This window comes from Akebia trifoliata, chromosome 3 (assembly GCF_017979445.1).
Source record: "Akebia trifoliata isolate Shusen 1 chromosome 3, ASM1797944v1, whole genome shotgun sequence".
NCBI classification, from domain to species: Eukaryota; Viridiplantae; Streptophyta; class Magnoliopsida; order Ranunculales; family Lardizabalaceae; genus Akebia; species Akebia trifoliata.
The window spans coordinates 53,263,238-53,276,453 of NC_141377.1; the positions used below are offsets into that span (position 1 = coordinate 53,263,238).

Consider the following 13,216-nt stretch of genomic DNA (forward strand, 5'->3'; position numbering starts at 1 on the left):
TTATCTTGACTTACCAAGTATATATGGTTTGTGAGGTATTACATGTACTCGTGGGGCTTGGATGAGAAATTGTACTTTAAAAGACTAGTTGCCTCAACCAAATTAGCTGGGCCTGGGGTTCAACCTCCCCATTATCATAAAAAAATGGTAAATTATTTCACAATGCCAAACTTCGGTAGGAAATAGGTATCTAAATTCAGAGCATCGTTCTACAAATCAGATCTAGTCGTTCACTTGTATAATTGATCAAGACGATTCAAATTGGCCCAATACATAAGTTAAAGTATAAAAAAATTAGTAATTTTTTTATTACATGTGCGCATTTCCACATGCCATTTATTAGTAGAAATAATAAATATTTAGTTATAAATTAGGTTAATCGATGTTACAAGTTACAACAAGTGAGAAGAATCGATTTGGTGCCTCGGAGACCGAGATGACTCATGGCCTTTATTTATGGCTGTTCGTAGTTATGGACGAATAGACTAGGACACTAGTATAGCACAATATTCTTCTCCTTATTAGACCCAAATCGCGCCAAAATGCTCATCCTTCCAAATCCAAATAGCTTAAACCCTACTAAAACCCTAAATCCCACAGAGACCTTTCTTCTTCAAAACCCTATCGATTTTTCCCAAATTTGTCTCTGCGATCCAAACTTAGTCCAATCAATCGCTGATGCAACAAAATTCCTTCAAAGATGTTCTATTTTTCCGGTGAGTTTTGTCATTTCCGTTAAAATCTTCATAATTTCCGGCAATAACAGAGCAAAAACAGCTAGGGTTAGGATTTCTTCATCGTTTCTTGCACATTTGGTGTGACTAATATGCTTAGTCAGCTTCTATCCCTTCGATTTCTCAAAAGTTCCATCGCTGCCATGAAAATTGGATCAAGCTCTCAATCTTCTCGACAAATCTCCAATTTCAGTAGAGTCTTTCCATTTAGGTTGAAATACATAGGGTTTTCGACAAATTTAGGGATTTCTGGGTCGCGGAGCGAAAAATTTGGAGTCCGGAGGTTTTCGAGTGGTTCATTTCGATCTAGAAATGGTGGTGGTAGTAGTGTTGGTCGGGATTCTGGGTTTTCACGTGGTCGGGGCTCCGAAAGAGGAGAGCTTCGAGAAGGGCGTTTTGGTGGGAGAAGCGGACAAGCAAAAAGCCTTGTTGAGGATGAAGCAGAACTTAGTGATTGGATTAGCGATTTGAAAACAGATTCTTTTCATCTTGGACTAAGCAGTGAAAGTGACGATTCCGATACGGAAAAGGGTAGAGGTAGAGGTAGGGATTTAAGGTCCTCTTTGAAGAACCAAAGAGGTGGAAGGGATGGGTTTTCGTCTTCAAAGAGGCCGAGAGATAGTGATTCGGATGATTTTTCCATTTCTAATAGGAGAAGCTCTCAGACGATGAGTGGTTCTTTCTCTAAGAATTCAAGGGGTTCTATGTCTGGTTCTGTCTCGAAAAGACGGTTTGTAAGTGAGTCGGAGGAGAGTGACGATGAACAATTGTCTCCTAGAAGGAGGGAGAATGGATCCCGAGGTGTGATTTCTAACCCATCAAAGAGAGATGGAAGAAATTCTGATTTGAGTTATGGGCAGAAACGAGGAGGTGAGAATTTTAAGAAAGGAGGCGGGAAGGTTTATGGAAGAAAAGGGTTTCTAGTCTCGGATAACGAAGATGAAGATGATGGAGAAGATGAGGATTTGATATCTGATCTTGGAGATTTGCTCAGCGAGGAAGATAGTGAAGAAGGTAGTGATGAGGATATAATTAAGGGTTCATTGCGTCGATCGACCAGTATAGATATTGCACAATCGATGCCTAAAATTTCAACTGGAAATACCGACTCTTACCTAGGTCAGACCAGGTGAGTATTCAACACTTAACAATAGGGATCATTTTCTTTTGCAATATTCATTTCAAATTAAACTAAGTTTTACCTATTAAGATTCAATAGGAAATCTTGTGTTTGAGTTATGTTTATGATTTATAGAGTGTACATTCTTTATGATCTTAACATATCCAATTTAGATTTCCCATTGATATAGACTCAAGATCCAATATGGTGTCCTGTTCCTATAGAATAGTTAGGTGTCTACGCTACACGCTTTAGTTGGTGTTTAAAACACCTTGGTCTCCTAATCAAGCCGTTCACGCAACCCAATATGTTTATTTCCCAATCAAGTTGTGCCACGTAGACATCGTTCGTATCTATAGAAACGGGACACTGTATGACACTGTATGGGATCTCGACTCATTGATATAATGTTAATGTAACTTTGTAGGAGTTTGTAATAATTTTATGTAGTGTCATGCACTATTGATAAATTTCAGATTAAGTGAAAACCCAGATCAGTTGATTCTGCTGTGAATTTCATATTAAATAGAGAAGGTGGATACATGTGGTTACGTAATCACCCTAACTATAAACATGATCCAGTACAACTCAATACACTTTAATAAAATACAACCTAATTACCATAACTACTTGATTCTATGCATCTCGATACACTTTAATAGCAATGCCCTTGTGTCATAATGTGATTGATGATCGGTAGTTGAAAACATCGGTCGTACGCGTTTGATATCACTGCAGATTTGTTGAATCAGGTTGCCAATTGCGTGTCCTTGATAGAGATGGAGAATTCAACTTGATTGTTACTTGAAAGATGATGGGTCAGACTGACTGAAATAGAAATGAAGAACCAGAACAATGTAGAGATGAAGAAGATGTGGATAAGACTAGAGAAGATGAGGTTTTAAAAAAATATATATATATATATATATATATATATATATATTTAGAAAGAAGATAATTAGATCTAGGGGATAAACAATAAGATGGGATTTTAAGGGTTAGAAGAACTAAGAAATTTCAAACTTAGACAAAGATATGTGGGTTTTTATGTTGCAATGAGAGAGAGAGAGAGAGAGAGAGAGAGAGAGAGAGAGAGAGAGAGAGAGAGAGAGAGAGAGAGAGAGAGAGAGATGTCAGCTGTCTCACAAACTCTATAAAATTCTATTGGTTGCTCAGAGAGATCAGCCGCTTCTTGTTCCCGTACACCCTGATATATGTGTAGTCCTTTTCAAAGTACCAATCACCAAACGGAAGATCATTCTCAGCTTTGTCTTTCTAGCCCATTGATTCAATTTGGGATGGGGCATACATTGAGAGAGAGAGATATGATTTGTATGAGAAAGTGTGGTAGTAAAGTTAATGAGAGAATCAGGAAAAAAACTAGAAAGAAAGAACTGGGAATTGGACTTCAATTAATTTGAAATCTTGTGATCAAAGGTTGTGGAACCCTCACATTTTTAATTTTAATCTTGCACTACTAAAGAGACCTGTAGGATAAAAAATAATGAAAGAGATAGTTGTCGGGCTAAGCAAGCCCAAAAGATATGATTTTAATATGTTCATTGGGCTTGAATTAATGGGCCACAAATTATCAACTCTATGGGAAATGAATTGGTCTTAAAGGCCACAATGAACTTATTAATGAAGGTGGAGAGTAAAGAGATAGAGGCCTGAACGGGTTTGAGGAAAGAAAGAAGGGAGAGAAAGGATGGAAGAGAAAGTAAAGAAACCCATTTTGTTACTTGGATTGAACAACCCAATAGGAAAATTAAGGGATAAGAGAGAGAGAGAGAGAGAGAGAGAGAGAGAGAGAGAGAGAGAGAGATGACTTGTGGTGGTGGTTGTACATTGAAGAGGGATAGAGAGAAACCTTCTTTGGCTAGAGCAATTAATTTGAAGAGAGATGAAGTGGAAAGAGAGTACTCTGAAAATTTCTAAAAAATTCTATTTTTTTTTTCTTGGTTTACAGTAGCCATGCCACATCAGCAACGCGTTTCTTTTCTTAATTCTCTTTTCTTTTTCTATTTTTTATGGGGTGGTTGTCTAGAGAAATAGGGAGAGATTTTTGAGAAGTTAGAGAGGTACATCAAAGAGGGACAAGAGAGAGGGATGTGAGAGATTGGAGACTGGATATTTGATTAAATGCTTAATCCACCATTCTAGAGGATGCAAAAGAAATTTGGAAAGAAATGGATGATTTTGATGTCAAGAAAAGAGCCCAAAACAGATATGGTGTTGGTAACAGCGAAGATTAAGAAGAGACAAAAGTAGATTTTTTTAAATATGCCTAACAATAGAAGAACAGGTATTTTTTTTTGGGTGGAAAATCCAAAGCAACATTGAAAAATGAAGGCATATCTTTGTGGTAGAAGTATTGTTCTTGACTTGTTTGATGAAATACCCGTAAGACATTGTGTGGTGGGATCAAAGAGGAGCATGGAGCATGGCCGGTCTAATCGTAAGATTGGATCCAAACTTGGCTCTGATACCATGATGAATTTTAGATTAAGTGAAAACCCAGATCAATTGATTCTAGCATGAATTTCATATTACATAGAGAACGTGGATACATGTGGTTACATAACTACCCTAACTATAAACATGATCCAGTACAACTCAATACACTTTAATAAAATACAACCTAACTACCTAAATTACTTGATTCTATGCGTCTCAATACATGTTAATAACTTATAACAAATACTCTAATAACTATTAATCTTGACGTCGGGTTCAAGAGCCAATAACATAGCCACAGTGTTTTGTCCTATATGGGCTAAAAGTTTCGGAATTGGCTGATTTTTTTGTAAGGATGATCTCTATGGTGAGGAGATCATCCTCACAAAAAATCAGCCCATTCTGAAACTTCTATCCCCAATTTACTAGTTGAAGAATCGTGGACCATCAATTTTTCCCGTTAGTTTGTAAACCACTTTTGAATGGGTTAGAAGTTTCGGAATGGTCTGATTTTTTGTGAGGACGATCTCCTCACCAAAGAGATCATCCTCACAAAAAAAAAACCAGCCCATTCTGAAACTTTTAGTCATATAGGGCAAAACTTTGGCTCCCAATGTTGGATGTCGAATGCCACCCATATATATATATGCTAGTGATGCCTATGCCTACACCACGGGTCATTACTCTTTCACGTGTTCCTTACGAGTTGTAAAATTAATTATGACGATATATTTGAAATACAATAACGCTTTATATAAGCACATAGTTCCATATCCTAATTATTTTAACATATCAAGTAGTTTGTTTGGGGTGACAATAAGTTCTTGTAAGAGGATGAAGATAAAGAAGAGTATTTTAATTATTTTTCATTATTAATTCTGCGTGGACAGGAAAACTAGATGAAAATGAGCTTTCGGTCATATAGAACACAAATAAATATTAATTTATAAATGATAAGAATAAGAAAACAAAACCCAAAAAAGAGAAAATAAATTCAAAAATTAATTATAAAAAATAATTTGAATACTCTTCTGTATCTTCATCCTCTTACAAGAATTTATTGTCGCCCCAAAACAATCTATTTGATGTGTCAAAGTAATTAGGATACAGACCTATGTGCTTATATGGAACATTATTGTGTTTCGAATAAATCATCATAATTAATTTTACAACGTGTAAGGAACACATGCAAGAGTGAATGACCCGTGGCGTAGAAACAGGTGTCTGCTAGTGTATATATCGGGGAGAGTTCAAGGGCCATATAAGAAACCAAACACATTTTTCAATATATGGGTTAGAAGTTTCAGAATGGGCTGATTTTTTGTGAGGATGATCTCTATGGTGAGGAGATCATATTTACAAAAAATCAGCCCATTCTGAAACTTTAACCCCATCAAAAGTGGTTTACAAATAATTGACGGTTCACGATTCTTCAACTTGTAAACTGGGGTTAGAAGTTTCAGAATGGGCTGATTTTTTGTGAGGATGATATCTATGGTGAGGAGATCATACTTACAAAAAATCAGCCCATTCTGAAACTTTTAACCCCATCAAAAGTGGTTTACAAATAATTGACGGTTCACGATTCTTCAACTTGTAAACTAGGGTTAGAAGTTTCAGAATGGGCTGATTTTTTGTGAGGATGATCTCCTTACCATAGGGATCATCCTCACAAAAAAATTCAGCTCATTCTGAAATTTCTAACCCATATATTGAAAAATGTTTGGCACAATGTTTGGTTTCTTGTATGGCCCTTGAACCATCCCCATATATATAGTTTTTTTTTCTTTTTTCAAATCTCTAAAGTATTCAAAAAGAATATAGTTGATGGGTTCATGCCCTCTGGATCTATGCGATGTTTATAATAGATAAAAGGAGGACAGCATATTCCTAACCTTCCATCTATCGATGCAGAGTATTCCTCATTGGCAATAGAAAAATAACATGTAAAACAACATAAGAGTTCAGAATGTGGATGCATGTTGTGATCTTTATCACGTTGACTAGTTGGTCTTTACGGCCAACAAATGCATGGTCTATGGTCCCAATTCTCCTTTGGACCTTTTATAATTGTTATCTAAACCTTTGTTTTTATGGTTGTGCACAGGTTCGATCAATGTTCGATTTCTCCCTTGTCATTAAAAGGAATAAAGGATGTTGGTTACGAGAGGATGACCATAGTGCAGGAGGCTACTCTTCCTGTTATTCTCAGAGGTTGATTTCCTTAAAATAAATGGGTTATAACTTTCAAGAAAAAAGACTTTAACATGGTTATAAAATAATTATGCAGATTTTACCTGCTTTCTATAGACTTGTTTATCATACAAGCTCTTTTGTCAACACAGAGGAAGAGACTTTTGTGTTTTTAGATTTTTTAACTTCTGACTTAAAGGTGGGATTTATTTATCTATTTACTTTTTAAGTATGATATCTTCACAGCCCTTAAAAAATAACTGAATGTGCCAGCATTATCACGTGAGTTTGGTTTAACTGAACAATTCAGAATGAGAGGAGTATTGATGATGCATTTTGTCTCAGTAGATGAAACATGTCTTGAGGACACCTAATATTTAGAATGAGAGGAGTACTTACTTGGTCTGCCAGATTGACTATGATATGGGTATGGAGCACATATATTGGGGTGGGACCTCTTGACGTAGAGTTCCCCTGCACCAAAGAATGACACCGATTAGATATTTTTTATTAGTTTATTATGTATTAAGACAAAAGGGGATCAAGGAGACCTACCTAGAGAACATAAAAAAATGAAGAATGCAAAAATTGAATGACTGATCAGATGACTTCAAGCATGCAATCGGCTGCATTATTTTTTTATTTTAATAAAATTAAGAAAAAAAAATATAAATCTTGGTTGTTCTGGATCATTCTTTCAGGTTAATTCGTCAGTCACTATACTTAGAATTTTTTACTTGAATACATTTGATCGAATATATAGGTACAACTCATATCCATATTTCAGAACGATGAGTGTTTGTTGTGATTAATTATGTTTTGTAGGCAAGGATGTTCTGGCCAAGGCAAAAACAGGCACGGGCAAAACTGTAGCATTTTTGGTAAAGAATCCTTCTCTTTTCTGGGTCAGATAGAGTGTATGTTGGACTATTTAATCAACAATGCATTAATTGATGGGCCCTATGTGTGATTCATACTCATCATTGAAGTTCTGAATTTCAGCTTCCAGCAATTGAAGTGATCGTAAAGTCGCCTCCTGTTGATCGTGATCAAAAGAGACCCCCGATCAATGTGCTTGTTATATGCCCAACACGAGAGCTTGCAAGTCAAGCTGCTTCAGAGGCCAACACCCTTTTAAAGTATCATCCTTCTATTGGTGTACAAGTTGTAATAGGAGGCGTAAGACTACCTCTGGAGCAGAAACGCATGCAAGCAAACCCTTGTCAGGTGTGTTTCTTAACCTGCTAGGAGGAAATGTAACATGTAGAGGGATGGGACCCACATGTTTGGACCATCTATGTGGTTTGAATGATCCTAACCTTAGTATATTGGCATTCACTTGATTGAAATTCACAGATTCTTGTTGCCACACCTGGAAGGCTTAAAGACCATATTGAGAATACAGCAGGATTCGCAACTCGGCTAATGGGTGTGAAAGTACTTGTCCTTGATGAAGCCGACCATTTATTAGATATGGGATTCCGAAAGGACATTGAGAAGATAATTGCTGCTGTTCCAAAACAGCGTCAGACACTTCTATTTTCTGCCACTGTTCCCGAAGAGGTTTATTTCTGGCTATATTACATTTAAATCACTTTTCATTTTAAAGAGAGCTGTTAACATGTTGTTTGGTATTCAGGTGCGTCAAATATGTCACATTGCTTTAAAAAGAGATCATGAATTCATCAACACGGTCGAAGAGGGTAGTGAGGAGACACACTCGCAGGTAGAAAAATATGTCTTTTAATATTTTTCTACAATAGTGAATTTTATTGGTATCTTACATATTTCAATTCATTGTGGATTGTTTCAGGTGAGACAGATGCATTTAGTTGCTCCACTAGACAAGCATTTTTCACTTATGTATGTTCTTCTGAAAGAGCATATTTCTGACAATGTTGACTATAAGGTATGCATTATGTCCCTAATCTTGTAATGTGGAGTTTCTAGGCAAGCGAGATTCATTGGAGTTGTTTTCTGTAATTTCTACCTATGTTTTGTTTGGGAATTACTTGGGTTATTATAAAGCAAAAAAGGGATAATGATGCACAATTTATTAAGTTTTTTACTCTAAACGTATCTGTTGTCATTTTATTTTTTCTGGTTTTGAGATAATATTACAGAATTATGTATGGTCAATATTATTACAATCTGTTTGATGGCTTTTTGGAGTATATGTAATCTGTCTGATTTATGCTGAGAAAATTGCAGGTTCTCGTATTCTGCACAACTGCAATGGTCACGAGACTTGTAGCTAACCTTCTTTCAGAGCTGAACTTGAATGTGCGAGAGATCCATTCTAGAAAACCTCAGAGTTATAGAACCAGAGTTTCTGACGAGTTCCGGAAGTCAAAAGGTCTTATTCTTGTGACTTCTGATGTGTCTGCTCGTGGTGTTGATTATCCAGATGTTACCCTTGTTATACAGGTAATGTGGTTTTGGCATCAGCTCGCTTTAAAAGTTGGAAAACCTACTTTTCATTTTGCTTATGTGATGTATAGGATATTGGGTTTTAGTACATAGTAGCTGAAAATTGTATCGGCAATTTAAGAGAAAATAATGGACCAAAGGTCTATAAAACCCCAATAAACCTTACCCTCCTTTCTGTTCATACCATCACACAGCTACGGCAACTAATAATATTTCCTGGCCGTACCTCCTCGTTTAGAGCAACTCCAAGGGGAATATCCAAAATGTCTAGTCATTCCATTATGGATATTTAAGGTGTATGCACTCCAACCATGCTATCCAAAATGGTTATCCAAAAATATTTTAATATATATATTTTTAAATTGAGATGGAGATGGCTAGTGCATTGGAGACCCCTAAAATCCAAAATAGCAGGATGGAGAGACCAAACTTGCTAGCCAAAATTAATGGTGAAAATCCCATTCTCTATTTTGGAGAGTGGACTGGACAGTGCGCTGCAGACACATTGTGGATTTGGCTCTCCAAAATGGCAGTTGAGAGGGGATGGCGAGTGGATGGAAAATGTGTTGGAGATGCTCTTAGAGGATCCCCAAAAACTTCAAATCAGAGAATTTTACGGTTTTTGGAGTTCTTACTCGAGACAGAATATTGACCTCATTTAAAGTAGATTTGAGGTTCACATATTATTAGTCTTGAGATAGCCTGGGGAAACTATGAATGATTGACTTTCTTCTTTGAGTAGCTATGCCTTTGGATCTTCTACTAAACCATTTGCTGCAATTACAGGTTGGCCTGCCGGCCGATAGAGAACAGTATATACATCGTCTTGGTAGAACGGGCCGAAAAGGTAAAGAAGGGGAAGGGATATTGTTGTTGGCACCATGGGAAGAGTTCTTTTTATCCAGTCTCAGGTCATTGCCAATTTCAAAGGCTTCCGCACCTTCAGTTGATCCGGACACAAGGAAGAAGGTGTGTATAAATTGTAGTGCTCTGTTTCAAAAATAGTGGGAGCAACTAAAATCAAAACAAACAAAAATAAAAGATGACTTTCCACTGTATTCGAAGTGCGTCTTACTGACATGAGTTTTTAATGCAAAATTTGATTTTAGGATAAGGGAAGTTGGGCCCACCATGTTGCTGACTTAGGTACCATTTGGCACTGCTTTTGGGGGGGATGGGTTTTAGTTTCCTTCCCTCAAAAAGCACTCTTCAGCTTGAAAATTAGTGTTTGGTATGTAATTGGCTTTCGGATTCCTGCAAAAGCCAGGTCCAAAAGCTTGCTAGACTCTTGAAAAATTGTAGAAGAGGAGCTCTTTTGTATTAAAATGTTCACAATTTTTAAGTTTATGATCAAAATACCCCAAATTGTTTCCTGCGTTTTAAGTTAAAGACCAAAATACCTCGAATTGTTTCTAGGGTTTTAAGTTAATGAACAAAATACCCCTGAATATTTCCTCAGGTTTTTAAGTTGATGACCAAAATGTCTGCTAATTTTTTTTTCCCCACCAAATGCACCACAGCTTCTGAAAGTGCTTTCAGACCCAAAAAAGCACTTCTATGAACACTATCTCCTAACAATCTGTGTGATTACAACTCTTATATAAGTGATTCCATAGAAATACTTATATTGAAAGCAGAGCTGTGTATATGAGGCCATAATATATATTTATCTATTTATTTTACCCTAATGGAGGTGTTTGACTGTGGACTTGACTTGGTGCGCAGGTGGAACGGGCATTGTCCCATGTAGAGATGAAGAACAAAGAAGCGGCATACCAGGCATGGCTGGGATACTACAACTCCAACAAGACAGTGAGCCGGGACAAGTGTCGGCTTGTGGAGCTTGCAAATGAGTTCAGCAGGTGTATGGGACTCGACAACCCTCCTGCTATTCCCAAGCTCGTGCTTGGCAAGATGGGCCTCAGAAATGTTCCCGGTCTACGTGCCAAGTAAATTTTGATCCATTCCAGTGAATTTTCACTCATAAATAGTCTCATCGTCACTGAAAAATATAAATCCTTGTTTCTCCATCATCATTTGGGCTGCGTTATCTTCCAACATGAGAAGATGCTCTCTGCATAAATAGTATATTTTTCCCCAAAACCATATTCTATTAGGTGGCTTTTTATTCCTTCAAAAACTTGGCCGATTCAACTGGAATTATTCAGTTCTGAGTTTTTTTCCCACCATATACATGAATCTTAGGAATTTAAATTTTTATTTATTTTTGGCTCTTTATAAATGAGATCAAGTAATTTGCATCTATTATTCCAATTTACAGTATGAAATCCAATTTTATTCTTGAATATAAATATGTTGTACAAAAATTGTATGGACAGGTTTGGAATGGTTCGGCCAGTCCAAGTTATCCTCATTAATACAAAAATTTCCCTTTGTTAGCATTCTGCTGTTTTGTTTGCGTTTTTTTTAATAGAAAAGTATTATTCATCCGAATAGTTGAATGAATGATTTGAAAAATTCTCGTATTTTAATGAATAAATGGATTTTTTAGGGAAAATGAAAAAAAAACCCTGACATTAACCTTAGTTTCCAACGAAGCTTCAGTCTCCTCCATAAGTTGGGACTTCTTAATCTTGTCGTCGTCTCCACTCTCCAGAGCCCATTTAGGTCTCTCTCCTGCTTTCTCCTTCTCTAGCAAATTGATCAAAAGAAATTAAAAACTTAAGACTTAAAAGCAACGAAGAAGTAGATCTGAAATCAAATTGATCTCTGCAACTTCGTAGAGAAGATCTGAATTTATGCAATTCTTTAGAATTTTGTTATTGGTTCTCCTTTTATATTGTTCTTCTTCTTAACTGCAGCAGGTATAGACACCTCTCTCTCTCTCTCTCTCTCATTCGACTCAAGGGTTGTTTATACATTTTGTTGTATCTTTTATAGTTTATAATGTCTTCGATTTTTTTCGATGGTTGCTTGAGATGTAAATTGTAATTTTTTAAAATTAAGTTTAGATATTTCTCATTGTTTAAATCTTTTCAAGAAATTATATAATTTATAATATTATTAGAATAGTAAATATTTTATTGTATTTTTAGATTTATAAATAAATTATCCTAATTGGTTTGCTCAATTGCCAAAGTAGAGGAGGAATTAATTATTTTTTGGATTCTAAATTTTATTGTATGTATGGTATGTATTCTAGATGCTAGTCATAGCTCACGTAATAAGAAATTTCTTTAACTTGAAAATCATTGAATTATAATAATTATATTACTATATTATTTTCAAAATTTTTTGTGGGACAAATAAAACATGTATAAAGCATATGTCACATATCTCTCTCTAGTAAATGTTTGACCGAATTTTTACAATCCAAAATTGAATAAAACTCAATGTTTCATATATGGAATCTTTGTTGTAGTCCGAATTGCTAACAAGGCTTATAATAACGTTGTTCGGGTCTTGCACCTATAAAATTCTGTGGGAGAAGTAACCTTGGTCAGACCATAGAAATGCCATATGGACCTATTGAGCCAAGCCAAGTGGCATATATCACCCATTATTTTGAAAATATTCGTAACCAGTGAATTACTACCTCACAATGAAATAACCCCGGGCGCTAATTCTCACCACTCCCTGGGTTATGATTAAAGTTTTGTGCTATTTCAGAATGTATCAACAGAACATTACCCATCATAACGAAAAATTGATTTGAAATGTTTCAATTCAAGACTATTTTGGAATAAATGTAATGTTTCAATCGATACTTTAATTTTTTTCCCCAACTGAAACATTGCATTGAAACAATATTTTAAACCTTGACTTTTTAAAAGTTGATCTTCTCATTTTCATCTATTTAGTCAAAGGAGTATAATCTGAAATAACCCATCATATAAATGAAGGGTAGGTAAGTGTTGGAAACCCCACAAAACTATGGATTCCTTGAGGCCACCCTCCAGGTTCTGGTTCACCCTCCACTCAAATCAGTTGCATGTAGGACTTTTTGAGGGGGTGGTATGTCTGACCGTGGGATTAGTCTCACTTGAAGGGTGGGTATACCCACGATAAACACAAACATACATATATGGTCAAGTTCTGCAGCCAACACGTCTTATCCTACACATGATCTCTATGATGAGAAGATCCTCACAAAAATCAGTCCAATCTGTAACTTCTAACCCCATAAAAAATGGTTTAGAAATTATTGAAAATTTGTAAACCACTTTTAATGGACAACTTTGGCTATATATATAAACTGCAAAGGGTTTAATGATTATCTCATTATCCAAATGGTAGTCGAATACTCCCTAAACTACATTAA

At 36.0% G+C, this 13,216-nt stretch overlaps 1 protein-coding gene across 1 annotated transcript; it reads left to right on the forward strand.

Annotated features, from left to right (window-relative positions):
* Nucleotides 1-473: 473 nt before the first annotated feature.
* On the forward strand, nucleotides 474-11,246 carry LOC147407944 (DEAD-box ATP-dependent RNA helicase 31-like). Its single transcript, XM_086436745.1, has 10 exons — nucleotides 474-1,863; nucleotides 6,419-6,525; nucleotides 7,330-7,385; nucleotides 7,507-7,731; nucleotides 7,861-8,067; nucleotides 8,144-8,230; nucleotides 8,318-8,413; nucleotides 8,716-8,931; nucleotides 9,721-9,903; nucleotides 10,660-11,246. The coding sequence occupies exons 1-10, from the start codon at nucleotides 827-829 to the stop codon at nucleotides 10,885-10,887; spliced, it is 2,442 nt and encodes an 813-aa protein (XP_086292871.1). The 5' UTR covers nucleotides 474-826; the 3' UTR covers nucleotides 10,888-11,246.
* The last annotated feature ends 1,970 nt before the right edge of the window (nucleotides 11,247-13,216 follow it).

Bases quoted from the DNA above. Each gene is read 5' to 3' on its own strand.
- LOC147407944 (XM_086436745.1), top strand. From the start codon at position 827: ATGCTTAGTCAGCTTCTATCCCTTCGATTTCTCAAAAGTTCCATCGCT. The intron at 1,864-6,418 runs GTGAGTATTCAA...GGTTGTGCACAG, and splicing joins TCTTACCTAGGTCAGACCAG to GTTCGATCAATGTTCGATTT. The intron at 8,414-8,715 runs GTATGCATTATG...AGAAAATTGCAG, and splicing joins CTGACAATGTTGACTATAAG to GTTCTCGTATTCTGCACAAC.